This window comes from Cuculus canorus, chromosome 1 (genome assembly GCF_017976375.1).
Source record: "Cuculus canorus isolate bCucCan1 chromosome 1, bCucCan1.pri, whole genome shotgun sequence".
In the NCBI taxonomy this organism is placed as follows: domain Eukaryota; kingdom Metazoa; phylum Chordata; class Aves; order Cuculiformes; family Cuculidae; genus Cuculus; species Cuculus canorus.
The window spans coordinates 150,629,975-150,657,601 of NC_071401.1; the positions used below are offsets into that span (position 1 = coordinate 150,629,975).

The 27,627-nt window shown below is 40.6% G+C and overlaps 1 protein-coding gene across 8 annotated transcripts in view; it reads left to right on the forward strand.

Moving 5' to 3' along the window:
- DGKI (diacylglycerol kinase iota) overlaps nt 1–27,627 on the forward strand; it is a 229,154-nt gene that overhangs the window by 176,093 nt on the left and 25,434 nt on the right. For all 8 annotated transcript variants that reach the window (XM_054080460.1, XM_054080513.1, XM_054080496.1 and 5 more), the window contains one exon: nt 12,544–12,569. In XM_054080460.1, coding sequence (XP_053936435.1) covers nt 12,544–12,569 — 26 coding nt within the window. The remainder of the gene's footprint in view (nt 1–12,543; nt 12,570–27,627) is intronic.

Here is a 27,627-nt window from a genome sequence, read left to right on the forward strand (position 1 = left end):
TCAACACCTGATGCACAGCTGTGGAAATTCACCCTGCTGGCAAATGATACTGGCAGACAGTGACATGCAAAATATTCTCCCACACCATGAGACTACAAATTGGCTTCTTTGAGAGATCTTGCTTCTTCAGTGGCATTCCCCTTTCCAGAAGGGAAATGCAAACAGTCCAGCGCTCCGTTTCTCATTGGGGTGATTTTAAGCAATGAAACATGCATGTACTTGACAGAGGAACCTAACTACCCCCTAGCTTAAAAATGCTTTCTAAATAATGATAGGAGATGAGGGGATGAAAAAGAATTTCCCAAGTGGAATATAAGTTTTTTTTTGTTGGAGTGTGCTTTAAGAATGAAATTGATGTTGACAGAGTACAGATAGCCGAGTGCCTTGTGTTTGGGGTTTTTTTTAAGTTGTTTGCGTAACAGCTGTAAATCTGCTTTGCACTCTGGCTGGTAGCCAAGGCAGAAATAGTAGAGTTTTTTCTTTTTTCTCTTTTCTTGTTACAACTCTTTCTTTTTCCTTTTTTGCCCTTTGCTTCCATCCTTGCATGCTTACTTTAGCCTCTGGATTGAGAAGCAGAATCTGCACTGAGAAGTAAAACAGATCTGCAGCAAAGAAAGCAGGGGAACATATCAGTACAGTCACTTCTTGTACCCTTGTTTTCCATTTGACTGGATAAAGGAAAATGACATTTGATAATTTAATCTTTAGAGCCAACTGCTTTCCTGCAAGCGTCAGGCATGTGATAACTGCACCTGGCAAGAGAAGAGTGGAGTTGATGATAGCCACAGTAGAATGTGACTATTCCTCTCTTAGTCTTTACAGCGTGGAAATAGCAGACTCATGGCTCACAGTGATGTTAAAGGCACTGGAAGAGGAGCTAGCTGGGTTCATTAGTGTTATCCAGGATGATTGATAGCTTTTACTCTTCTGGGCTTGCCTTAAGTGCAGTTATAAATATAGGGTGGATATTCTCTAGCATGGGAGATTTCCAGTCCAATAAAAGCTGGAAAAGAAATGAAGCTTGTAGTTTTAGGTAATGTGTATATCTGTATTTGTGTGTATTTGTAACAGTTGAAATAAGACTAAAACCCCACCCAGCCTGGACCTAGTTTTCTGAGCATTGCACTGGAATAGGAAACCTGTATCCATGTGCTCTGTCCCTGCCATAAGGAGCTGCCATCTGCTCAGAGAGGAGACTGGTTCTTAATGTGCTCTCACTTAGTACCAAGCTGTCATATTAAAGCCAAAACTAATAAGCTTCAGGGTATGGATAGGAAACACAGTTCTGCACATATGTAACACAGACATTGGAATACATTGTGTGTCCAGGCCTTCACACTAGGACAACTCATAATACACATTTAGACAGTATTTGTTCATATTCCTAAATTCTGCTTTAACAGGCTTGCAAAGAGAATAGAATCGTAAAACATAGAAGGGTTTGGGTTGGAAGAGGCTTTAAAAATCATCTAGTTCCAACTCACCTGCCATGGACAGGGATACCTCCCACTAGATCAGGCTGCCCAAGGCCCCCATCCAACCTGCCCTTGAACACATCCAGGGATGAGGCATCCACAACTTCCCTGGGCAACCTGTTCCAGTGCCTCACCACACTCATGGTGAAGAAATTCCTCCTTATGTCTAGTCTAAATCTGTCTTTCTCCAGTTTATAGCCATTGCCCCTAGTCCTGTCACTACAAGCCTTTGTGAACAGTCCCTCCAGCTTTCTTGTACACGCCCTTCAGGTATTGGAATGTTGCTATGAGATTTCCTTGAAGCCTTCTCTTCTCCAGTCTGAATAACCCTAACTCAGCCTGTCCTTCTATGGGAGGTGCTCCATCCCTCTGATCATCTTTGTAGCCCTCCTCCGGACCCGTTCCAACCGTTCCATATCTCTCTTATGTTGAGGATGCCAGAACTGGACACAATACCCAGATGAGGTCTCACAAGAGAGGAATAAAGGGGCAAATCACTTCCCTCTCCCTGCTGGCCATGCTTCTTTTGATGCAGCCCAGGATCCGGTTGGCCTTCTGGGCTGTGAGCCCACGCTGGCGGCTCATGTTGAGCTTCTTATCAGTCAGCACCCCCAAGTCCTTCTCTGCAGGACTGCTCTTGATCACATCAGCCCCCATCCTGTATTGAAATCAGGGATTGCCCCAACCCAGATGCAGGACCTTGCCCTTGGCCTTGTTGAACCTCATGAGGTTCACACAGGCCTACTTCTCCTTCATCATATCCATATCTCTCAAATATAGAGAGAAGGGTGTTTGTGGGGGACCATGTCAAGGCTTTACAAAAGTCCAGGTAGATCACATCCATTGGTTTTCCCGTGTCTACTGCTGTGGTTACCCCATCATAACAAGCTGCTAAGTTGGTCATACAGGACTTGCCCCTGGTGAAGCCATGCTGGCTACGATTAATCACCTCCATGTCCTCCATGTGCTTTAACATAGCTTCTAGAAGGATCTGTTCCATGATCTTCCCAGGCACAGAGGTGAGGCTGACAGGTCCGTAGTTCCCAGGGTCAACTTTTCTACCATTTTTAAAAATGGGCACAATGTTACCATTCTTCCAGTCACTGGGGTCTTCTCCTGGTTGCCATGACTTTTCAAATATAATAGAGAGTGGCTTGACAACCACACCAGCCAATTCCCTCAGGACTCTGGGGTGCATCTCATCAGGTCACATAGACTTATATAAGTTCAAGTTCCTGAGGTAGTCATGAACCTCATTCTCCCGTATACTGGGAGATGACTTAACTCCCTGGTCACCATCTTGTTGTCCTATGACCCAGGAGGGGTGAGGAGAGCAGTTGTCAGTGAAGACTGAGGCAAAAGAGTTGTTAAGTACCTCAGCCTTGTCCTTGTCTATTCATATGAGGTCACCATTTTCAGCCGTCAGTTGGGGTACGTGCTCTTTAACCTTCTTCTGATTGACATACCTGTAGAAGCCTTTCTTGTTGGTCTTCACTTCCCTTGCCAGGTTCAGCTCTAGCTGCACCTTGGCCTTCCTGATCTCATCTCTACACATAGAAATGTACATCAGTAAAATAACTGCTCTAGACTAGAAGACAGATGTGCTACTTTGCCTGAGTTGACAGCGGTAAATTCCAAAATGTCGACAGTTTTGTCTAATTCTTCAGATGTGTGCACGTTTGGATTTCATCTGTGGCTGGAAACTGGGAAGTGTCAAAATACCATGCAACAAAAAGCTAGAAGATAAAGCATAGTCATGTGAAAACAGGTCATCTTTTGATGTTTGCAGTTTAGCATTTTAGACCCACAAAGTTCAGAGTGTTCGGATGAGGCTGGAAGCAATATTCTGACATGAGTCTTCACTTGACTCCTTGAATGAAAAGTGAGATTTTTCTCTAGGGCTGCTTGAAAAATATATTGGTGAGCTGGTTTTGCTTGGTGCAGGTGCACGAAAGGGGTTTATTTCTCCCAGAAAATGTTGTTTGAAAAGGAAAGTACCTGTGAACCTGGGTTGGGTTTAGTGTGCTTGGCTATGGGAGAGGTTCTCCAGCTTGTCTGGGAGCTGCTAAGGGACAGGGAACACATTGCAGTGTGTGTGACCTGGCATGGCAGCTCTGCAGGGAGCTGCCCTTGCCCTTCCACATCTAGGGTGCCTGCCCTAGCCCCTGTGCACCTATATGTCTGGGTGTAGAAGGTGCTGGCTGTCTTAAAATGCCTGCCAAAGGATTTTTTAGACAAAAGGAGCTTGAAAGCTTAAAAGCATTCAAATGGGGAGGCAGAAAAGTTGTACCTGCTTGCCTGCTGCTCCTCTATGCAGGGAAAGGAGCACTAAACCCCACAGCTTTGCCTCGGTAGCTGAGATTGAGAGAGCGTTTAGTGGTTCTGGCACAGAGGTATGTGCGTGGGAGGAAAATACATGTGGAGTGAGGCCCTAACACATAGCCTTGCTGAGGTTCTTGGCAGTCCTGAAGCCCATGGGCACACAGGGACAGATGGATCTGGCTAAATTAGGCCAAGAGCTGAAATCAGAGAGCCAGAGGTGGCTTGGAGCCAATGTGACTCTGATCCTACGTTCTTGTTTCTGTGCCAGGCATCGAAAAGTACAGCACAAAGCCGTATCTGAAATTCCTATTACACGTTTTATTCTCCATTAATTGCTCTATAGCAGGAGTGTAAAGGTCTCGGCAATTCTGCTCTGCCTAGTGCCTGTGTATTATGCATGTTAACTGAGAGAATCTTTTTCTGAGGGATTCCTGTCTTTCAATCTCTCTTCTCCCAAAACAACTAAAGGGTATTTATCAGGAATCGCTGTTTTGCTTCCTGGAAACAAACATATCACTTAAGGTAGCTTCTAGATTGCTCAGAAACCCAAACTGGCCTGAAATGTTTTGGGGCGTGTCTCAAGATACCAAGCAGCTGATGTGCTTCATCTCTACCTAGCCTGAGGGTCAAGTAGGCGTGTGACTTCTGAATCAGTATACCTGATGTGCTTCCAGGGTGGCTGTCATAGCTTTGTGGTTACCAAAATAATTCTTTTCATTCAGTTACATAAGAAGTTAAAGTCATAACAAAATTATCTCTGGGTTATTCTTTTCTGCAAAAAGTGAAAATACACAGATCTGTAGTGGAAGAAAGAGTTCGGATAATTTATTACCTGACTGTGCCTAACATCTATTTTTGCTCTTCATGTAGGATGTTAAGGCAGTGTGTACACCCAGCCCCTTTAGTGCCCGTCCCAAGCCTTTTTGATAAAGAGCTGTTTCAAACAGCATGCAGTCCTTTGACATGCAGTCTGTTGTTTTGCCAAAGTATTACATGGTGTGGCTAGATCTCACTTTATTGCTTTTACGGTTAGAGCCACATCAGCTGCTGCCTTTCCTTTGCCTTTCACCCCGCCAAATTCATCAAATGATTGACAGATAGGTCAGTGAGGATTTTGAAGATTTATTTCAAATCTGGAAATAGAAGAACAGCATTTCAAAGAAGCTTGAATTAGGCCTTCTTCAAAATGAGATATTTTGATGTCATGTGGTGATAAGGGAAAGAGAGGCCAAGTGTTACAAAGGTCTGTCAAACAATCCATGATTAACCCACAGTGATCCTGCTGGTCATTTGGAAATGCCTTGTTTTTCAAGGAAATAACAAGACAGCTTTCTTAGGCTATTTTTTGACCTTGATTCCAAGGTAGAACTATTTTTTTTTGAAGATGAACATGTTAGCACATCTTTCTCTCTTCTACTTGTTCTCCTTTTTCTTTTTTTTTAAATCAAGATTCAGCTTGTTTGGGTTTACATCGGATTTTGTCATAAACTCCTTTATTCCCTTGTTAAACAGCAATTCCCAGGCAGCTCCTCTGGGTGTCAGCACAACTTCAGGTATAACTGCATTGTGATATTCCAAGTCTCCATTCAAACCATTCTACAATAGACAGAGAAACGGTAAGAGAGAAAAAGTTAGATAGTAATGAGAAAAGATATGGAATAATAGAAGGGACACCAACATGCCTAAGGGACAGCAAAGACTGCATCTGAGCTGCTTGTTTTCCTAAAAAGCCCCAAGCTACATTCCTTTATGTTGGACTGCTCATAAACAGACTGAGGCAATGGTTTACATGCAGGTAGAGGCCAAGGGTGTAGGAGGGAGTTACCAGGATGCTAGAAAAAGTACAGATCTTTGCCTTTAGCAGAATTAAAAGAAATTAGGCTCTCCAAATTGTTGTTACAGATTAACAGGACATGTCTGAATAGATTTCTGCAAAATAAATAAATTGCTTAAATAGAATTTTTTTAGATTCAGGGAGCATTGCTGGTCAGCATTTTCCCACACGTGATATAGTATTGCCATTGTCTATGAGAAATATTTGAGAGGAAATAATGGTAGGAAAGCTGGAATAGTAAAAGCAAAAAGCTTTGTAGAGAGACACATAGAATTGCAGAAAATATCAGGCTGGTAGTGACCTCTGAAGCTCATCTGATCCAAACTCCCATTCAAAATAGGTCCAGTTGGATGAAGTTGTTTGGAGCCTTGTCTAGATGAGTTTTGAGTATCTGCAAAGCTAGAGATTCAATAACCTTTCTGTAGAATCTGTTCCCATGTTTGGTCATCCACATGGTGAAAAAGTTTTTCCTAATATCCATCCTGAATTTCTCACATTCCAACTTATTGTAGAATCATGGAATGTCCTGAGTTGGAAGGAACCCACAAGGATCACTGAGTCCAACTCCTGTCCTTGCATAAGACAACACCAACCTTTGCACCATGTGTCTGAGGGCATTGTCCAAATGCTTCTTGAATATTGTCAGGCTTACCGTTACTTCTTTCCTGGGGAGCCTGTTCCAGTGCTCCATCACTTTCTCGGGGAGGAACCTTTTCCTACTATCCAACCTAAACCTCCCCTGACACATCTTCCTGCCATTCCCTCGGATCCTATCATTGGTTGCCAGAGAGACGAGATCAGTGCCTGCTCCTCTTTGTGATTGTTGCTTCTCCACCTTCTCTTTCTTCAAGCAGACTTTGCCTCTGTCTTCTTTATACCTTCCCACATGGTAGCTGAATATAGCAATAAAATTTTCCCTGACCCAAGTATGCCATTGGCCTTTGCTGTTGCATGGAACTCTGCTGATGATCATCTTATACTGGACTAACACACTGCATCCATTTCTGCAAAGCTGTTTTCCAGCTGTTAGGCGCCCATCCTTTCTTGTTGCTTGGGTTTATTCCTCTTAAGGTGCAGGACTTTGCATTTGCTTTTGTTGGACTTGCTAGGTTGCTGCTAGCCACCTTCTCCAGCCTGTTGAGATCACTTTGAATTGGGCCTGCATAAAGTCAAAGTGGAAGTGTGAGGAAGCTTTCAGTAATTTTTAGGCTTTATTTTTCATCAGGTGCCATGGCAGAAAATGTTGATGCCTGTGATAAGTGTTGTCTTGCAGTCTTAGTGGTTGCCTCCAAGTAGGAGATGCTTAAGGACCAGGAAAGCAAGCAGTTCTGCCTTTCTACCCGTAAAATATGAGACACTGTCTGTAACTGAGGCTTCAGGAGTTTCTGGACCTTTATTTGAAAAATACTTAATGTGCTAAAAATTTTCTTCAATTACAGTCAGGGAATATGTGAATAAATCCCAAAAGGAATGCCACTTTTGATTTGAAAGAGATGTACACAAAAAATGAGAGCGATGGGTTTAATTTGAAAGCTTTTCCCCTCCCTTCATCACTGGCAGCTATTGTCAGACTGAATTAGAAAGTTTGCAGAAATACATGGCTTAAGTGAGGAGGGAGGAGGATGGTCATAAAATCAAGCAAAATTGCTGTACGCAGATTGTTATTTGCTCTTTAAATTGTAAATGGCTCATTTTAAATAGGTCTGGTGCAGATTGTTTCTGCTACAGGTTTATTGATTAAAATAGCTGCTTTACATCAGCTCCAGGTTTGTTTCTCCAGAGGCTTTTGTCTTCATGAATAATGTACCTATTTGCTGAAATTTTGTTAGAATTCATCTGCTGGAGGCTGACTGTAGTTCTCTAGGTTCCTAAGCCTCAGCTGACTAAGCTTGAAATTGTGACAGTCTCTCCTTCCCTCCTTAGAAATGAATATTCCCTCTTCCACCCTTCCAGTGCTGAATAAATTTTGTGCTTGCACATGAGAGACTGCACTTGGAAACAGCTGTGAATGACTGTTTGGGGAAGGCTTGTATGATGCTGAAGGCTGTCTTGGCTATACTGGGGATTAGATTTTTGCCAGCAGTTGATCCAAAGCCTGCAAGAAAGAGAGCAAGAGAGAGTGAGTGAGCGAGTGAGAGAGCGGAAAAATTCCAGTGAGCTTTGGATCAAACCATTAACTCTGAGGCACAGTGCTGTTTTAGGTGGGCTTGTCTCATACCTCCGGTATCATAAGTCTTCCAGTTTGCTGGAAGCATCTAGTGACTGTATGAGTAGGGGCTTTTTACATTACTATGCAGTTTTTTTATACATTTCTACATATTTGTACCTAATTTCTTGAGAGATCCTTCTGCATTTTGTATTAAACACGAAAGGTACTTCTTTGCTTGCATAGAGTGTGGTGAAATAGGCAATGTACAGCTTCCCCTTGCAGTCTGGGACTTGCAATTACTGTTATTTCTTCTGAGTAGAACTTGCCACTCTGCAACAGGAGGAGAATGCTACTGCAGGAACTATAGTGAAAGGACGAATATGAACAGCATGGAAAGAAAATGGACATGATAACATACTTCCTCTCCTCCTCCCTTCTGGTCTCTTTTCCTGTCATTATAGTAATATTTGTCTCCCCCTTAACTGGTCACTACAGCAATAGCTCTTCATAAAGGATATGCCAAACCAGGGCAGGAGAAAAGTCAGATTAATGCCTTTAGTGAAAATATTTGAAATTGGGCTTCCTTTTCACACTTATGCATGGGAAAAGAGCATTGTTGATGGAAGAGCTAATTTAACCTCATGATTCTGGAAATGTAGCTAGTCATAGACCTTTCTTTGCTGTCTTGGGGAGGTGAGAGGGTGATGAGCCTTTCTTTTTGCAAGTTAATTTTACACCAAGATTAAAACAGAAAATAAAGTAATGGTTGATTTAAAAAAATAAGTAATTCTATTCTGAAATGGCCAAGGACAGGATATTACAGTGCCTGAAGCTTTTCCTGAATGTTTTGGGGGCTTGACTGATTTTGGTTTGTTTAACTGAATTAAAATCTCTTCATGATTTCATTTGGCAGAGGGTTTTGACCCAGGTGACACCACAGGTCTTGGCAGCCTACTAGTTCTTCTGAAGCATCTCTGTCTTGTCTTGACTTTTTTTGAGGCATGGAGGCTGTGAGGAGGATAACTTCCTTCTTTATGACAGTCAAACACACAGCTAGACTTACACTTGGAGGATAGCTGACAGGTGCTACATAAATGGTTACTGTGTGGATGTTAGCAGCTGAGAATCCTCCCTTCTCAGGACAGCCATCTGGTGAGTGGTGCTGCCACGGTGTATCTTTCACACTTCTTATAAACCCAAAAGAAAGATGTGTGACCGGAAATATGAGCATCCACTACATTTTTTTTCTGTCAGGAAAGCCCCCTGTGGCTGTGGAGTGAGTGTATGTGGTTTAGAGCAGGTCATTAGACTGTCTTTCTTTCCTCCCTTGGAGCCTGTCATAAGCATGGGGTAGATCAGACAATGCATAAAATACCCAACACACTAACAGTGTGGACTTTTCAGCAGCCTCACTTCCTACAATCACAGAATGGTTTGAGTTGGAAGGGACCTTAAAGATCAACCAGTTTCAACTCCCCTGCCACGGGCAGGGACACCTCCCACTGCATCAGGTTGCTCAAAGCCCCATCCAACCTGGCCTTGAACGCCACTAGGGTTGGAGCATCCATGACTTCTCTGGGCAAGCTGTTCTAGTGCCTCACCACCGTCACAGTAAAAAATTTCTTCCTAATATCTGATCTAAATCTTTCAGCATAAAACCATTACCCCTTGGTCCTATCACCACACTCCCTGACAAAGAGCCCTTTGCCAGCTTTCCTGTAGGCCCCCTTTAAGTACTGGAAGGCTGCTCTAATGTCTCTTGAACCATCTCTTCTCTAGGCTGAACAGCCCCAACTCTCTCAGCCTGGCCTCATATAGGAGGTGCTCCAGCCCTCTGATCGTCTTTGTGGCCCTCCTCTGGACTCACTTGAACAGATCCATGTGCTTCCTGTGCTGAGGATTCCAGAACTGAATGCAATACTCTAGGTCTCACAAGAGCAAAGTGTCAGAATCACGCCCCTCAAACTGCTGGTCACACTTCTTCTGATGCAGCCCTGGGCTGCGAGTGCACGTTGCCTGCTCATGTTGAGCTTCTTATCCACCAATACCCCCAAGTCCTTCTCTTCAGGGCTACTCTTGATCCATCCTCTGCCCAGCCTGTGATTGTGCTTAGGATTGCTCCAACCTAGTTGCAGGACCTTGCAGCTGGCCTTGTTGAATTTCATGAGGTAAGCTCAGCTAAGTCAGAAAATTTGACCTTATATCACAACATTTCCTTGTCAAAGCAGGAATTGGCTGTCCAGCCCCTCTGTTAACGATGGGTGAAATGAGGAAACAGGCTCAAACTTTAAGGTGAGGCAGAGAAGTGCATACATGCACATCAAGATGTTGTGATTATATAAACCTTATTTTCTCAGCATACCAGGCTACACAATTCCAAAAGATGCTCGATGAAGCCTTTCAAATGAGAAAACTGCAAGTAGCAACAGTAGTTAGAAGTAGTAGTTAGAAATCTAGCTGTTAGATTTCTTATTCTTCAACCATTGTGTTCAAGGCATGCAGCAAAGCAAAAGAGGTACATGGCAGAAGTATTTTGAGAAATGCATGCTATTTTGGGGCACACTAAATATGCACAAACTTATTTTTCACCCATCTTCTCAATCTTTTAGTTGAGAAGGTGATGGTATTGCAATAATGTCTCTTCTGTTGTTGGTGCTTTAGGAGCTAATGATATCTGTTTTACTGGGTATGAAGAAGAGTGAAATTATGGGATAATCTGTACTGTTTAATTTATTGTTTCAAATAAAGATCTGATAGATGATGAAACTGCAATTAAGAAACAAACCAAAGGAATAGAGTCTACTGATGCAGTGGGATACTGCGTTAGCAATTGCTGGAGGATCAGGATATGTGAGCTAAGAAACCTGACATGACACTTTCATGTAAAAATATTGTTAAATACCTAAAAATTTGCACCTGTTGATGTGCCCTGTTCTGCATCTTGAAAGTATCACTGTATGTTGAGTTTTGACCTTCAGAATGCTGCTAAGGGTTGTGGAGGAGGGCCTGTGACTAAAGTGGTCAAAGCAGTGGGGCAAAGTCCTAATGATGCCTGCTAATACTCTGGGTTACCTGCATTGCTACTGCATTTCCACAAACATGGCTGAAGAGCAAGGGCAGAGCTGGCCTAGTTGGCAGCTGAGCAGGATACGTCCATAGGATTTTCAGCAGCAATCACAGGATTTAATGGGAGTAGAGGATTAATTAATTCTGATCCGTTCAGACACATTGGCTTCTTCCACAGTCAGAATCTTAATTAGGCAATCACATTTATTCCTTTCATGGTGACCATTGCTCCAGCTGTGCTGTAACTCCTTCCTCTCTTTGCAAATCTTTCTCTGTTTTAAAAATAAAAATATGCATACCTCATTAGGAAAGTTTCCTTCTGTTCTTTCCATCTTCCTGTTTGCATCTACATATTTGCATATCTACTTCTGATGTCCTATAATCCCTCAACCTTCATTTTCACACTCCTGTTATAAAATGAGATCATGACTCCTTCCTCAGCTCTTTTATTCCTCTAAATCCAGGGTTTCTAACCTTTCTTCCCCCTCTCCAGCCCCTGCTGACTCAGTTAAATATACATATGCTTTTCCCCTCTTTGTTCCTTCTTTTCCCTTCATCCCTCTGTGGCTGCCTTTGTTATGTCAACTTTGATCTGTTTGCTGGCAACACTAACATTTTAAAATCTTTTGTAATTTGTTATTTTTGTACATTGATGCAAAACTAAATATATCTTGGAAAGGAAGCATAGGTTGTCCCATTCACCGCAGGAACAAACTCCTTGTTACTTGGGTGAGAAAGCTATTTATGCAGTTAAAAATCTTTGTTGGGGAAGTGCTGAGGCAGTGATCAAATGCACTCTGTGCCATCAAGCTGATATAAATATCCAAGGCACATTCCAGATTTGGCTGTATGGTTAGCCCAGTTTTGCTAATGAAAGATAAAAATGGAGGGCAAATACTTCATACCTCTTTACATTCTTGTGTTGTGGATGCTGACCAAAACGATGAGGAGTGTGATCCTTAGTGAGGGGAGATGTGACACAAATCCCTTGAATTCAGTGGGGCCCTTCTATTCATCAGCAGGTAAACTGAGAGCTCCCTCATGTTTTATAACCACTCACACTCTGAGAGTATTATCAGAAGCTTAAGCCACTCATTAGGGCATCCTGTAACTTTTGTGTTGCTGCAGTAACATTGCTTTTTATTATACTTACATCTATCCAGACTTTTTTTTGTCTGTTTATGTTGCTTTTATGAAGACAGCATGAACTGTTATTAATTATAGCTACTGTTTTATGCTGGCCGCCACACTGACTTGTAGTAATAAAAATGGCCACCTTAATGACTGTGAGTTCCTGTGAAGCTGTAATTCCCTCAACCATCTTTCATCCTGAGACTGCCTCCTGGCCCACACTTCCGTAATCTCTGGAGGATCAGCTATTTCCAACAGTAACAGGAGTAAATATGTTTTTTGCCAAGTATCTACAGAAACTCTTGGCATGAGTGTTTAATAAGGCAGCTGGCAGCTGTACTATAGACTTGACTCCATACAGCCACTCGGAGTTGCAGAACCTGCTGCTAAGTAGGTCTCTGCCCTTTTCTACTCTTTTCCTCTCACATGCTTTCCAGCCTTACTGTCTAAGGAATAAAGACTAGAACCTTCATATTCCTCTATATCCCTTTCCCCACAGTGACATTGAACCTTATTTGTAGCCTTTTCATACCAAAGATTGACTGGACTTTGTTGTTTTATTCCAGGTCACCAGCCTCTTCAGAAGATCAAGGTAAGATCCATTTTATAGCTACTCATAGCATATTAAAAATGACACTAAAGACTATCTAGAAAGCTGTGTTTTAACACAGTTGTGGTGAAGAAAAATTACTTTCTAAAAATTAAACTTTCATGTTATTCAAATGTTGTTTATCCCCAGACATGAAGTGCTTAATCATTTAGTTCATTTAATTGGGGCTGGCAGAAGCTAAGGCTGCATTGGGTTATTTTTAAAATGAATCTTGCCCAAGCAAACTGAATGATAGCAACTGTTTGAAATTCATTCATACAATTTCATAGGGCTTCACCTATAGAAAATTATGCGTGGGCTTCTACATGTTAAAATCTCATGGCTTGAGTAGCAAGAGTTGCAAGTTATGGCAATATACTTGCTCCAAAGGAGACTGAAGGATATGATCTTTGCCTATGGACTAAAGAGGGAGTTTGCAGTAACTAGCTGGTTAATAACTATGACCAGCTTAGGTACTTAGAGCTAGGTGGTGTAAATATCCCTCTGCAGTACATTAAAGTATGGTTGCATTGGTACTGCAATCCATATATATATACTGCAAGTGAGGCAGTAATTGCACTGACAGAATTGCGCAAGGAATGGAAAAAAACTGAGGGTAAGATTGTAGCTGAGAGGGGCAAGTTCATTACATAGTTCTGAATCCAGAATATTTATTCTAGACCACCAAATAAATAAACATCTATTTTGTTCTGGCATTCAATTTGTATGCAGTTACACAATAGGCAAAACTTCTAGGGAATACAATAAGTATTATTCAAGAAAGGTACCGATGGGGAACAGTAAGGACTATTGCAAATGGAGATGTAAAGACGTCTGAGCCTGGAAGTGTGTCACTGAAGTATGTTCACCTGTAGTTTGGAGGTACTAGTTAGGTATCAACCTACATTATCCTTCGCTCCAGTCAAGATCTTTTTAGTTCATTATACTGTCTGCCAAACATACTGTCACTAATAAATTCTCTTCCATCTCCTTGACATGTCATTTCTTAGTAAAGAAAGTTATAAAGACAGACATAAAAATGGACAAACATGTAGACCAAAGATACATCTAGACCATTCCTAGTGTCCGACAGTAGTGGATCCCCTGAGAAGTAAGAGAATGAGAACAGAATTATAGAGTTCAAATTTCCTAGTATACCCTATCACCTTCCCATGATTTACAGGTCATTGACTTTGTGAACCAGAGGCAGTTTTCTTGTTTAATAGTTCATCTGATTTTTACTATGATCACAACTGCTTAATATAAAGTACTGGAGATCTGTGAGAAGTTAACAGCATATACCCTATTTCTCCAACCTTCAGAAGAAATTTGAAGACATTATGTTTTCATATACTATTTCAAGATCTAGACTTGTTGGTGCATAACCTGTTAGGGATAGAGTATTCTTAATTTTTTTATTTCCCTTGCTTTTATTCTATTGCTCCATTTTTATCTATATAAGGAGCAACAGACAGTGTAAGTGCATTTCCTTGTATATCTTTGAACTTTAGTAATTCCTGCTCTCATAATGCTTTCCTCATTTCTACTATTTTTATACTGTTCTAGTTTTTTACAGAATCTTCCTGTTCGCCAACTACCATCTGTTGCCAGGGTCTAGCTTTTCAGGTTTGATAAACATCTTTGAAAAGCCTCTTCATTCCTTTTCTTCCCTTTTTCCCCATAAGAAACCTCCTCTGAAATGTAGAGTGAAAGGCCTATGTTCCTTTGACCAATTAGTGATGTGACAGTGCTACGTATCAGAAGTTTTGTGTATTGTATATAACTAGATTTGTCATTCATTTAAATACATAGGAGCTTCTCTCAAACACAACCAGTTTCATGTGCCTCGATGACTTTTCAGAAAGTGAGGTCCAATATTTGGATTTCCTGTCTCCTACTATTCCACACAGAGACCATGGTAAATGAGTGCAGTACTAGAAAGAAAACATGACCTTAGGGAGTGGCGTGTATTGGTAGTAATGCGTGTCAGGGAGGTTTAGGTTGGATATTTGGACAAGGTTCTTCCCCCAGAAGGTGATGAGAGCACTGGTACAGGCTCCCCAGGAAAAGCAGTAGTGGTGCCAAGTCTAACAGTATTCAAGAAGCATTTGGACAACACTGTCAGGCACATGGAGTGAACTTTGTGTTTGTCTTATGCATGGACAGGAGTTGGACTTGATGATCCTCATGGGTCACTTCCAATTCAGGACATTCTATGATTCTATGACAAGAGTGATGTAGCATCGCAATAGTGATGTAGCAATTGATCACTCACTGTTTTGAGCCTGGGTGCTTCTCAGTCTGCTTTATGCATGTGTGGAAGCATCTCAAATTAGTCTTGGATCTGAAATCTCTTATCTAAACAAAAAAGAGAGGGCCCAGGAGAGAGCTGAAAACGTATCTCTGAATTGCCTTTCTTTTATAGTGTTTATGCAGACCTCGCCTGGTGTGTTTTTCTTGGAGCAGGTATCCAGGAGTCAGTTTTGAGACTCTAATCAATAATCAGTACTCAACTGTGTGCCTCTTCAAGATATTAAATGTTCACATGTAGTTTTATAGGCAGTAATGCTTTAGAGTACAGAGTGGGGAAGATCCGGTTGCAGAATAACCTACCTTCACTGGCATCATTCTGTGCCCTGTGTTTCAGCTGCTTTTGCTTATTATGGAGCAACTTTGTAATGCTGATATTCTGATCATGTGATGTGTTAGCCATTACTGAGAAAAGGACTTTCTATGTTGTGTTGGATCTTTTGTTTTAACTTCCCATTTAGTTCCTGATCTTTGTTTTGTCTGCTTTAATCTTCAGTCCTCATTTTTCTTCTACATTTTCTCTTTTTTTTCCCCACATGTTGTCCTTGTTTTCCTTTTCAAATGCCTCTTTCCCCCGACCATGAGGTTGCATTCTGTATAGATCCTTGCATTGTGCTCCTCACTTTCACAGAATCTTAGAATAGTTTGGGTTTAATGCCTGACTCATATTACTTAGGACTGCAGACTCCTCCAGTGCATGATCACTGCAGTCCAGGCTGCCTCCTATCTTGGTGATGCCAATTAGTTAACTTGGATTGGTGACCATCATGTCCAGCATCACATCCCTTCTGGTAGGACTGTCTTATCACGTAACTTAAGAAGTTATCCTAAATGTATTCCTGGAGTGTCGTGGACTGCCTACAACTCACTATGGTACTTTTCCAGCAGATGTTGGGGTGATTGAGTTCCCCCAGCACGATAAGAGCCTGCGACTGTGATGCCTCCTGTAGCTGGAGTAAGAAGGCTTTGTAATGGCTACTGGATGCCCTGCTTCTCCTCTGGTGTGAACTGCCTTCTTCAACTACTAGTTGCAAGTAGTAGCTGTAGCATTTCTAGTGTAATAACAGAGTTTCTATCAGAATTAGCATCTAATGTGAGTGACACTTCCATTAATCTCTAACAGGAGAATGTGTTATGCTGTCTTGAGGAGAGGGTAAGAATAGAGCACCGTCTGTCTGGGACTGGGCATCTTTTGAACAATTGTAACAGCACACAATGCTACTTGTTGTGGACAATTGTTAAAGGCACCTTTATCAGTTACAAACCAGAGCCATTTTAATTGGCACGGAAAGAGAAACTGCACTGCTAGAAAATCTCAAACTTCCGAAGACAAAACCCAAACCTCTTAAAGATTTTAGAAGGTTTATGTCTTTTTTCTTGTTACAGGTAGTTAGGAGATACATAACTAAAGAGTGAAATCCATCTTTGTATTTTCTTTTTTTTTTTTTTAGATTAAAAAAAAGCACAAAAAAAAAGCAAACAAATCTCCTAATGCCCAAATGCTCTCACAGACTGACAAAATGGAACAAGCTAAGTACATACCAAAGCATAGTAGTTTAGAAAGGGATTAGTGTGATGGCAGCAAAGAATGAAAATTGAAGGGCTACCTGTTCAATTAATGGGCTCTGGTGCAGATATGTACCCTGCAGCCTTGGAGGACGATGGTCTTTCGTGGACATGAAGGAGGGGACAGGCAGCTCTCCTATTAGTGAATGGTACCACCTGCTCTATTTTCATTCTATAAAGGTCTTGCTCTTATGCTTAGGAAATCTGAGGCTGTTGAACCCTACTGTTTCAGATATAAGAAGTTATTGAAAGAAAACATATCCATTGTTTCTAGATCAGGTGTGGTACTGTGGTTAGAATGCAGACTTTGAATTAATTGCTGGACCAGTATATAGTCAGTCCCTGTTTATTGTTGGAGGAATAGTTGAAGTTTACCAAACCCTTCCTTCATCCAGCACCTTTCAATATGACATTACATTGTACCCTGTATGTATTTTAGATTATATCCTGGCTATTCTTATTCACAGCCAGCCTGCAGAAATCTGTCTACAATTTTTTTAATGCTAATGCATTGAATAGTCGTGTATTTTACATTACCTTTGGTCAATATATTGAATAATACTCTTATGTTTTACATTGCCTTTGTTCTAGTTTCATCTGGGTTATCTTTACCATTCTTTAGTTACCTTCTGTAACTGAGTTGGCTATTTTTCATGATCACCTGCAAAAGTGAGGGAAATTATCATAAAAAGAGTACAATGAGTTCCATTTCCATTTCAGTCTTCTAAATAACAGTACTAGCAAACGCTTGAATGGTGTGTGGGTGTTGGCAAGTATTTATCTAGTGGCAACTTGGAGCTGATGCTGCTCAGTACTTCTTTGCCTAACTTCAAACAAAGGAACCTTGCTTTTATGGAACCACTCAAAGTTTTATGTGGCTATACTAATGCACCTCAAGCAACAGTCAGCCCCAGCACAGAATACTTCTGCATCTGAGTTCCATTCAGATCTGGAGACAGGAGATTTGTAGTATTTACATCTCTGTTCTCTTGCTCTTCTGTTTCTTTATAAATCCATGAAACTGGGCTTTTTGCCTTGTTTGCTTCTAGTACACATGCTTTTTTTGCTGCATCAACATAATTTCTAGCAAGCTTTGCTGTGATTAAACTCAGTTGTTGTTTGTTTTCTTTTCCTTCTGCAGTAGATTCCAAATTCATGAGGGAATAGGGAACAACTAAGAAATTAAGGCAAGAAGCAAATGTATTCAGAAGACAATTTTTGGAGACAGCTGGTTATTACAATGTCATAGTACAATACAAAGGGTGAAGACGAAAGCTACCTGGAAAGATGAATGATGACACTCAAAGATCTTTTAGATTCTAGCAGATGGTGGTTCCACGATATTTAGAATCATCCAGTCTGGATAGCCTGTCCTTGGGAGGGATTTGCACAGAGCCAAGAGTGCATTAGAAGTTAAATGGGTTTAAATGGTGACCTTCAAATTAGCCTCTATTAGAAGAGCTTTCCACAGGGATTTCTTGGCTGAGGTTCAGACTGGAAACTTGCAGTGTGAGGTGCAATTCTGTGTCTAGATGTCCCTCTGGAAGGGGAGAGCTACTGTATGAATAAGGAAGGGAGTGGTTCAATGTGTACATGGAAGACAGTGGCAGCTCCATCCCATACAGCAAAATACTTTGCTCTGCAGTATCTGCTCCTGCATTGGGCAGAATGTTCTGTGCATTATGGTATTTGTTCCAGTGCTGTTTGCTCCATTAAAGAGGGGAGGTCTGAACCTGTGCAAGGAAGAAGATGGCTGTAGAAGCCCCAGAAAATAGCATGAGAGCTGAGAACACTTCCTGGGGTCTCCAGTACATAGGATTTCCTGTTGTCCCTGGTGGCATGTGAGAACATGGACTTCATTCTTTCAAACTCCTTTCTTCTTTCTGGATCCCCCGCCCACTAGTCTTTCTAGTCATTGTCTACTTGATTGTTCTCAATAGTTTTTTTAAGCATCCTGCCATCCTGAATAAAAGGAGGATCAGGATACTACAGATGAACTCAAACATCTCAGCGCTGGTAGAATTGAAAAAAATAAAATAAAATAAAATAAAATAAAATAAAATAAAATAAAATAAAATAAAAGGCACCTCTGTTTTGTACAGCAGATTCCTTCAAAAGAGAAAGTGATAGTTTCACACAGCTCCAGCTGAGAAGCTGTATTCTCCAGGGTGTTGTTGCGGCTGTTTACCTAGCAACAAATTGAGATGTCTTGGAATGCTTTCTCTGAACAAATCAAAGACAGTACAGTGGTGGTGGTGGCTCCTGACTGCAGGTATTTATTTTGATTAATTAGCCACTTTGGGGAAGAAAGCCCTCCTGGATGGTGTTTTGAAAGTATGTCTGTGGCCAGCTAGGCCAACAGCTGCTTGGGGATCTGCTCTGAGTTTGTCCGTTTACTTCTCAGCTCAGCAGAGGCTGCTATCAGTACAGACCCATGGTACCCCGTAGCAAGAGAAAGCATTCTGTCAAAGCACTTCCCTAGGACTGAGTGAGGTCTTCTTTCCCAAAGCCTTTAAAAGATGCCCACATCCCACCTTATCATATCCAAGCAAGCTGAGGAGTCTTGTTTGCTTCAGTTTGCTATCCCTCCCAGCAGTTAGGCGGCTGGGAGGGATAGCTCTGGCAGTTGTGGGCATCTGAATGAGTAATAGAGGAAAACTGGGAAATGTGTCTTTCCAGATGGCCACTGCTGTTATCCCTTTTTGCTCAGGAGGAAGTAGGAGTAAGAAATGTGTTGTCTGAATCAAGGCACCTATTTTCAAGCAGAAGTCCTGGGTAACCTTGCAACCTTCTTCATTCCTGCTTTTTGTTTATATGGAGTCTTCTTATGGTCAGATAAGAGTGGCAACTTGTTAAAGTAAAGCAAGAAAACAATTCACTGTACCCACAGAAGACTCTGACCAGAGAATAAATGCTTGTACTGACTTTCAGATTATTTAGTACTACAGTGAAGCCCTATCTTATTGAGGAAGAGCTACTTTGATACTGCCAGACAAAGGCACAGCAGCCAGCCTTGCAGGGGCAGAACCTGAAGGGAGTGTGTTAGGAGTGCCACTGATAGTAATGGTTCACCAAGTCAGGGAAGGGGGAGGAACAGTGTGGCCCAGAATGTCTTTTTTTTCCCCTATCCTTTTGAATTTAAAAAAAAAAAAGTAAAACTCATTGCTTAATTCTTTTACCTAGAATTCTCTTCCGGCCAAAATAATGCCACTCTATTGATAAAGTGGGTGCATTAGTCAGTCAGTCTTCCTTGCCTTGTGTTCTCTGTTGATCAGAGACATTTTTCTCCACCACATTGCTCCTGAAAATGACATTATTGTTCCTGTCTTGGCTTAAAAATAAAAATCGTGGAAGGGAAAAGAAAATTAAAAAAAGTGATGTCTGCCAGATGGTACTTAGTTTATTTGCAACTGTTCCTTGGAAAAGGAAGTCCTTTTGCTTTATGGTTATCCATTCCCTTTTTAAATCTGAGTTAAACAGTCTTGCAGGAAAAGTTTGGCATTAAAGTCTGAATCTTCCACTCCTTATTGTCAACTGCACTCTTAGCTCAGCACCAGTGCCAGAGAAACAATTCAGAGTGGACTCTAATTGGCATTAAAGTACATTTAAACTAGTCTGACAGTGCAAATGGGGCCTTAAAGGCAGCTTGAGTGTAATTTACATGTGCTTGAAAGCCTCTTTAACTTTCCAGAGCTCTATGAAGGGACTTCTGTGTAAGTGAGAATTTAGCCTTTCTTTCCCTCTAGAAGGCTTGTGTGGTTATTTTTACATCTTTCCCCCTCTCTAAACAGTGGTTTGATGCTGTGTGTTGTTTGAATCTAAAATTCTTAAAGCGAAAATGTTTATAATGCATATTTATAACCACCTGAGTAAGGGATGATTTTTTGCATGTTAAAATTTTTGCCTTATTCCCAAGTTAGGCAAACAGATGCAGTCAAAATTGTGTCATTTCCCTGCTTTGAATCTGCACGGGATGTGGTGCTTTTGTAACTAATCCACAACCTACAAATGTTTAGAAGTGTTTTCTACCTCTTTGTGCTTATCTAGAAATAAATGTCTTTGAGGTATAACTTATTCAGATGGCCTGCATGCTTCAAAAGTGTCTCTCAAACCACAGGAGAATGTGTGCTTATGGACGTGTTTTCCTGTACAAATGGATTAGCTCAAGATGCTGTGCGAAGGCCTTCATAATATTCCCCTTGCTGAACAGTCATCAGATATCTGTCTGGCTGCTGTTCAACTGGTGTGTGCTTTTAAGCTTTTGGTTGCAGCAGGTTGCTGCACTGTCAATTTTCTTGGTCTCTTGGGAGCATTTTCAGCTCTCGGTCTCTTCATTTGGTTCTTTCATGGAAGTAGTGCCTAACAGTGCTGCTGTCTTGAGTTATCCAGGCTGGTGCCATTGCTCTTGGATTCCCTAAGAAGCCTAAACCTTTCCTAAATGAAAAGGAAATCTGTGGGGAAGTCTTGTTTACCACCTGTTTATTTAGGACAGCGTGTCATTGCAGCAAACAGGTGCATCTTGGAAAACAAATAAAAATCAATGAGTCTTTACTTTAGCCAGCACAAGGGATACTATGTACTAGGTAGGAAGCCTCTAAGACACATGTATTTTTGCTGTCCTATTTCCATTAAGGTTCTTATGCAGTCTTTAGGCAGATACAGAACTCCTCTAGCAATGTCAGGAACCTTTCCCCATTTTCCATTCCCACGCCAGACAGCTGCTTCAGATGTAGGCAACCAGCATCTTGTTTCTCATAGTTGATGTTAGATTAAAAAGAGATGTTGCTGATGTATAGTGCTAGATTCTCTAAAGTGGCTAACGAGAGACTTTTTTTCCTTTTTAAGCTATAATTGCATCTATAAGTTGATATCTCTTCCTACAGGCCATCAAGTTCCCCATGAAAATACTCCTTATTTGGTTATAATGCAGCCTCTTTATTGAGCATTGAAATGTGAGACTGGTTCTCCTGGTTTGTTAGCTGTGTTTTTGCTAAAGATGTTCCATTTTGATTGCTCAGCACCAAAGTTTAAAAATTGTTCAAAAATGTTCTTCTTTTTGGTACAAGATTTATTTTACTTTTACTATATGTCAGCTTTATATCAATGTGGGGTAAAAATAAGCATAAAAAGAAAACAAGATGGAGGTTAACACCTGGCACAGATATATCCAAGAGTCTTACACCAAACAGCACTAATAAGTTTTAGGATCAGGCAGATTCTCCATCAGAAAATCTTGTGATAATGGACATATTTTGCCTGAACACAGCTTTTCCTGTGCACAGCTGTATGCAAAAAATCCATCCTGATGGTTACGATAGGACCAAATGTTTGTGTCCTTATCAAGGTAAGCGCTGTTATAATTACAGATTTCACAGGCAGTAAGTGTCTTTTGTAAAGGCTTGGTGTACCTTTTTTCCCCCCAACCAGTTAACCTATATTCAGGGACCGTTGTCCCAATCTATTAGGAAGAAAATTTGGTTGTAAAAGTCAGACAGCTGTAAGATGTAAAGTTCTTAAGTGAACATAGAAGTGCTCTTCTGCAGAAGTTTAAGCAAGTTTCCCTAGTGGATGTTTTGCTTTTGCTGCTTTTATTTTTGCTAGCATTTTGCTTCTCTTATGCCCACAGAAAAATTTAACCATTTATTGCTGGGAGGGGTTGTCAGCATGTAGGAGACTCCCTGACCCACAAGGCTTAACTTTGGTTTACTTTTTCTCATGGTCTTTAGTAGTTGGTTTCAGTACTTGCAGATGTGTTAAGTACACAAAGAAACATTTAATTGCCTACCTTCGAAGAGAAATGTTTAAGCATCATCGGCTTTGGTGTGATTTGAGATTGTCCACAGATCAAAGACCCGGGAGCTCACAGTCATTCCAACAAAGCATTATTAATTTTGTAATTTAGTTTCTCAGTTATGTAAATAGTTTGTCATACATATTTTAAAGTTTGTTTTTTTTCCTGTGACTATGAAAGCAGATTAAATATTGGGAAGATATAGAGTCTGTAAAGGCTCAAATGCAGAGATTTGCAGCCTTTCTTCACCATAAGACCTTTCTATGGGAGCGGCAGAACTTTCAGTGATGTCAAGTGTATGCAGTGCTCTATATCTTAGATGCTTGTCTTTCATAATCCTCTCAGAAGGGAAGCAGTCCACAAACCAATTCTCTGTGGTGCCCTCCACCTTGTCCATCTGCAGCCCAAGGCTGAAGATCGTGGCTAGAGAAGAAAAAAAGTCAATTCTGTACATTTCTGGGAAAGTTATGATACTGTCAGTTTTTTATATTAGATTTGATCTTTATTAGATCACACAAAGCTATTGCCAACAAATTGTTGTTTATGGACAAAAAAATGTATTTCTGAATGATAAGTTATATGGACTTCACACTCACTTGAGAGTTCAGCTTTTTGAGTGATTGAAATGGAAGTCATTATTGATTTCTATAAAACTAGTGGGAAATTAAGAACAAGGACTTGTTTTGTTATAATTTCTTTAATGCTGATAGAAAACAGTTCAGAAGACTCCAGCTGTGTAAATGCACTCTTCTAGTCAAGGTCAGCTTTTAACTTCCCAATATTTAAAGCATTAATTACATTCAACTTCTGACACTACGAATTTTATGAAGTCTACAACAGCGATAAAGAGCTGGGAATGTTCCGAAAGCTAATGATAGGCCAAGTTAAATAATAACTCTCAAGAAATTTGATGATGTCACCTTCTGCTGCAGTTTCTTCTGCACTGTCAGCTCAGCAAGGTTTTACTGACACAGTATTTCATGAGGTGATTCTTAGACCTCCCCTGACAAAATCTAGCAGGAGATGGTGGTGAACCCTGAGGCTCAAATTCTGGGGGCCCCACACCAAAGCTCTAATGTCTAATATTTTTCATTAGCTGCTTTTAACTGGTAAGAGGCATCCAGCAGTGAAGTATGGATGGCATATCAATTCAAAGTGCTGAATCAGTGCAGTAGCTGTGTCTCAGATGGGGCTGGACAGTTGCAGGCACTTCTTGATAAATGAGGTTTCTGATCCTAATCGCTTTAGATCATCATCTGTCTTAGTGTGTCTTTTGAAAGAGCTAAAGATTTTATGAGCCTTAATTCTGTTGGAGTTATGGTAGTTGAATTCTCCTGTGATTTCCCACATGCTTGAATCTTGTCATTTACTGATCAGATGTATTGTTAGCCTGGTATTTTTTAACCCAAGGCAAGATGTATTATTGCAAATATTACTTAGTTTTTGCGTTGCATTTGATTCATAGATCTCATATTGACTGCATTTTAATCATGGACGTGACAATTCCTTTGTATGGTACTCATACTTTAAAACATAGTTTTAAATAATTATGCTCTCTCCAGTGACAATTCTTAGACCCTCACTAAAGAACTGCCTGGAGATGGTGAAAGCTCCAAGACAGCCATACATTTTTATCAGCATTCACTGTGGCTTAGTTTGTACAGCAGTAGGAAGTGAAAATATGGCATGGAAGGGGTCAGATCAGGTGCACAATCTGAGTGGTAAAATCTGGAAGATAGGTTTATGAATAACTTTTACTCATGGAAAAAAGATACATTACTCCTGTACTACTGACAGTGGCAGATTACAGAACTGTACTGTTCTTTGAGATTCTTTCCAGTGAAAACCAACTCCTCTCACCGACTCACTAATGATTATTTAGCTAACTTACTACATATCTTGATGTCAACCTTCTTAAAACAAAGTACCTTGTGATAATGAAATGTTACTTACAAGGTAACTTATCATCTTATAAGAATTTTCTATGTTCATTTTGAATATGTTTTAGCAGCAAAATTCAGACATGATGGTAGCCTGGTGACAAGCTCTACTTATGTCCTTGGTGTCAAGCTGATCAGCAGCTTTGGGATCAGGAGAGAATTTTCTTGCAAGGCATTCAGGAGGGTGTAGCTGTTGGCTTAGGGTTTCCTTATTCATGATGTTTCTGAGAATTTTCATTGCTTTTGAAGTGAGTGGAATAGTGGTGGTGGCTTCTGTCGTTTTGTTTTGGTGTGTTGCAGTGATGGGTTTGTCTTTGGTAGCCCTTATATTTATGAGGTGCTGGATCTGTATGTTGTACAAAGAACTCCCAAAATTTCTGAGCCTGTCAGCATTGCCTGGTCCCGGGAATATCACGCCCTGGAAACCCTTAAAAGAAGGACCTGAATTTTGTCCTTGTTTGGTTGTCTTTCCTGCAGGTGATCAGACATATCTCTTGGCATCATGACATTCTTAAGGATCTCCCCTCTGTTAGTTTGGCTCTTAATTTAAGTACTGCAAGTTGGAGGTGATTTTCCCTAGAACTTCTGTAGTCCATGGAGAGAGATGCACAACAGGAACTGTTGCAGGGATGGCAGGTTGCTTCCTGCAGAGGGTTATTTTCTCTTCTGACCAGGCAGCATTGTGAGACCTCCTACACATCTTGCAGCCTTGGTAATTATTGGGTACAAATACCTCACTCCTTTGCTGTCTGTTTCCCAGTGTTTTATGACTGATTTTTGCAACACTGTTTTGATGCTGCTGACTTCACATGCAGGACAAGAGAGCAATTGTGTTTTAGTAGGTTAATTTTATGGCTGAGAAACAAAAATGTTTATTGTAACTCAGTGACATTAACATATATTTTTAGAATATGAAATAAAAATACCTGCTTCCAATAGAAACAGTGGTAATTAACGGAGAAATAATGTGACACATGCGACAGGAAAGGTATTGTTTTCAGTATGTGTGGATGTACTAGTAGGTGTTTTTCCTGTGTCTCAAGCTGCACTAGCTTTCAGCATTACTAGAATTTAATTATCAGCCTTTTAACATGGATTTTTCTGCTAGTGCATAATCACTGCTGGAGCATGTGCAAAGAAGGGCCACGAAGATGGTGAAGCATCTGGAGCACAGGTCTTATGGCATCTGTCTGAGGGAGCTGAGGTTGTTTAGTCTGGAGAAAAGGAGGGTGAGGAGTGACCTTATCACTCTGTACAGCTACCTGAAATGAGGCTGTAGAGGTGGATGTTGATCTCTTCTCCCGAGTAACAAGCAATGGGATAAGTGGAAATGGCCTCAAGTTGTGCCAGGTATAGTTTAAACTAGATACTAGGAAATATTATTTCACCAAAAGGGTTGTTAAGCACTGGAATGGGTTGCATGGGGAAGTAGTTGACTCCCCATCCCTGGAGGTACTTTAAAGATATGTAGATGTGGTGCTTAGGGACATGGCTTAGTTCTGAACTTGGCAGCGTTAGGTTTACAGTTGGACTTTTACCGTAAAGGTCTTTTCCAACCTAAATAATTCTGTGATTCTATGATTATGCACATGTAGCTTTCAGTATTCAATTTATAAGTCAGAGGATAGGGTGTTTTGGGATGGGATTGTTTTGTTTGTTTATGTTGGTTTGTGTTTTGGGGTTTTTTTTATGAGGTTTCTTTTTTAAGCTGCCCTACAGGGCTGTTAGAACCTCACCTCAAAATTCACCCAGTGGAAAGTAAAACATGCTAGTCTCCAGCAGCTGTTATGTACATAGTCTGCATTTCTTGCTATCTACATCCTAGCAGGTAATTGTTTCTGTCAACTTCCCTCACCCTGAGCAGTGACCTATACATTCGCTGGCAATTTCAGCAGAGAGATCAGTGATGGAGCAAGGGTCAATCAGAGTCTGTCTGCATAGGTATATTGGTAGAAAGGGTTGAGCTTCATTGAGAAGGCAGTCTGGAAAGTCCTACCACCATGGCAGACTGAGTGCTTCCTCATTATATGGACAGAGCCCTTCAATCTCCAGTCTTGTCAAACTGTCACCATCCATCAGCAATAAAGGATGAATTTTGCTTGCTAAATAAATGAAAAAGGTAATAAAACATTTTTATTAGTCATGGCAAATACTTGTCTTAGGAGAAATTGAGAAAATAATAATATGATTTAAATATTTATTAAATTGAGTAATTTTTGAGGCATCTTTAAGAGCTGAAGATATTTTATGATATGATAAAACAATTGCATAGTTCATGTAATATTATTACTTCAGTGGTACAGTGTTGCTCAGAAGAAATAAAACCATTTCACTTTAATGTTTTTCATTTTAAACTAGCCTGGCTTTGTGTGTTAACAGGATTTTTGTCCAATTTCCCAGCCTGCTCTCTTGTCAATACCATCTGCTTGCTTGTTTTACCACCTCTTTAACAACCAGGTGATTTTTGCCATCTTCACCCTCCTCAATATGCCAGCAGTTCCATTTGGGTTTATGGAGTTAGTGTAGTAAGCAATATTCATGTATATGTAAATGTGTTCCCTATTCTAAAGAACCTTTTTCTAGTTCAGTAGCTTCTAAGTCTTCCAGCATCCTAGCTTACAGCACTGAATTATTTTACTGTAGTCTAATCTGCTTGTTATGCCATCTGGTTTTGTTGATTCATAATATATTCATTTATGCAATAGGTTCTACTCTAGCAAAGCACTTAATTTTAACTGTGCAGGTAGACTTGGTGAAAAGAATGTGATTAGCTCAAAGCTAAGTAGCTGACTAAATGCTTTGCTGGATTGGAGGCTTAGGAGAGAGAGGAAAAGATGGGTCTAATTATGTTGAACATGTTTTAGAGCGGCTTTATCCTAATAGTCTTATCACCAGATCAACCTCTGGTTACAGATACTCGACACAGAAGATTTCTCACAGCTTGCCAGGGTTTTTTTTTTTTACTTCATAATTTTCTGTATCTCTCTCTTTTGGTTTTTCTGAAGTACAATCTGAAGCACAGTAGGCATAAGAAAATGTATCTCTGCCTTTTGGGAAGTAACTTCAGGGAAGACATGTCTTAAAATAGTGGACGTAGAAGGCAATCAAAAGCTGGTGTCATTAGTTCATTTGATTTTCACGTGTGTGAGGAAAGCAAATCAGTTATACAAGTCCAGACTGCAGTAGCCCACAGAATAAAGATGGCAGTGAGACCAGATCTGCAGAAAAGGAGGAAAAAGATAACGTGAATTACACAAGGGTTAAATTCTGCCCTCTATTAATTTGGGCTGAGTTAATATTAGATAAAAAAAGGACGTGGACCACTGAAAATTAATATTAAGAAAAGTTATATATGTATTAGTTTTCCAGTTCTAGTTCTTACCTGCTGGTGTTTATCTTTTTCCGTTCCTCAGTTCTCTGTACCTTTGCTCCCACAGATGCCGGGTTGGGGGGG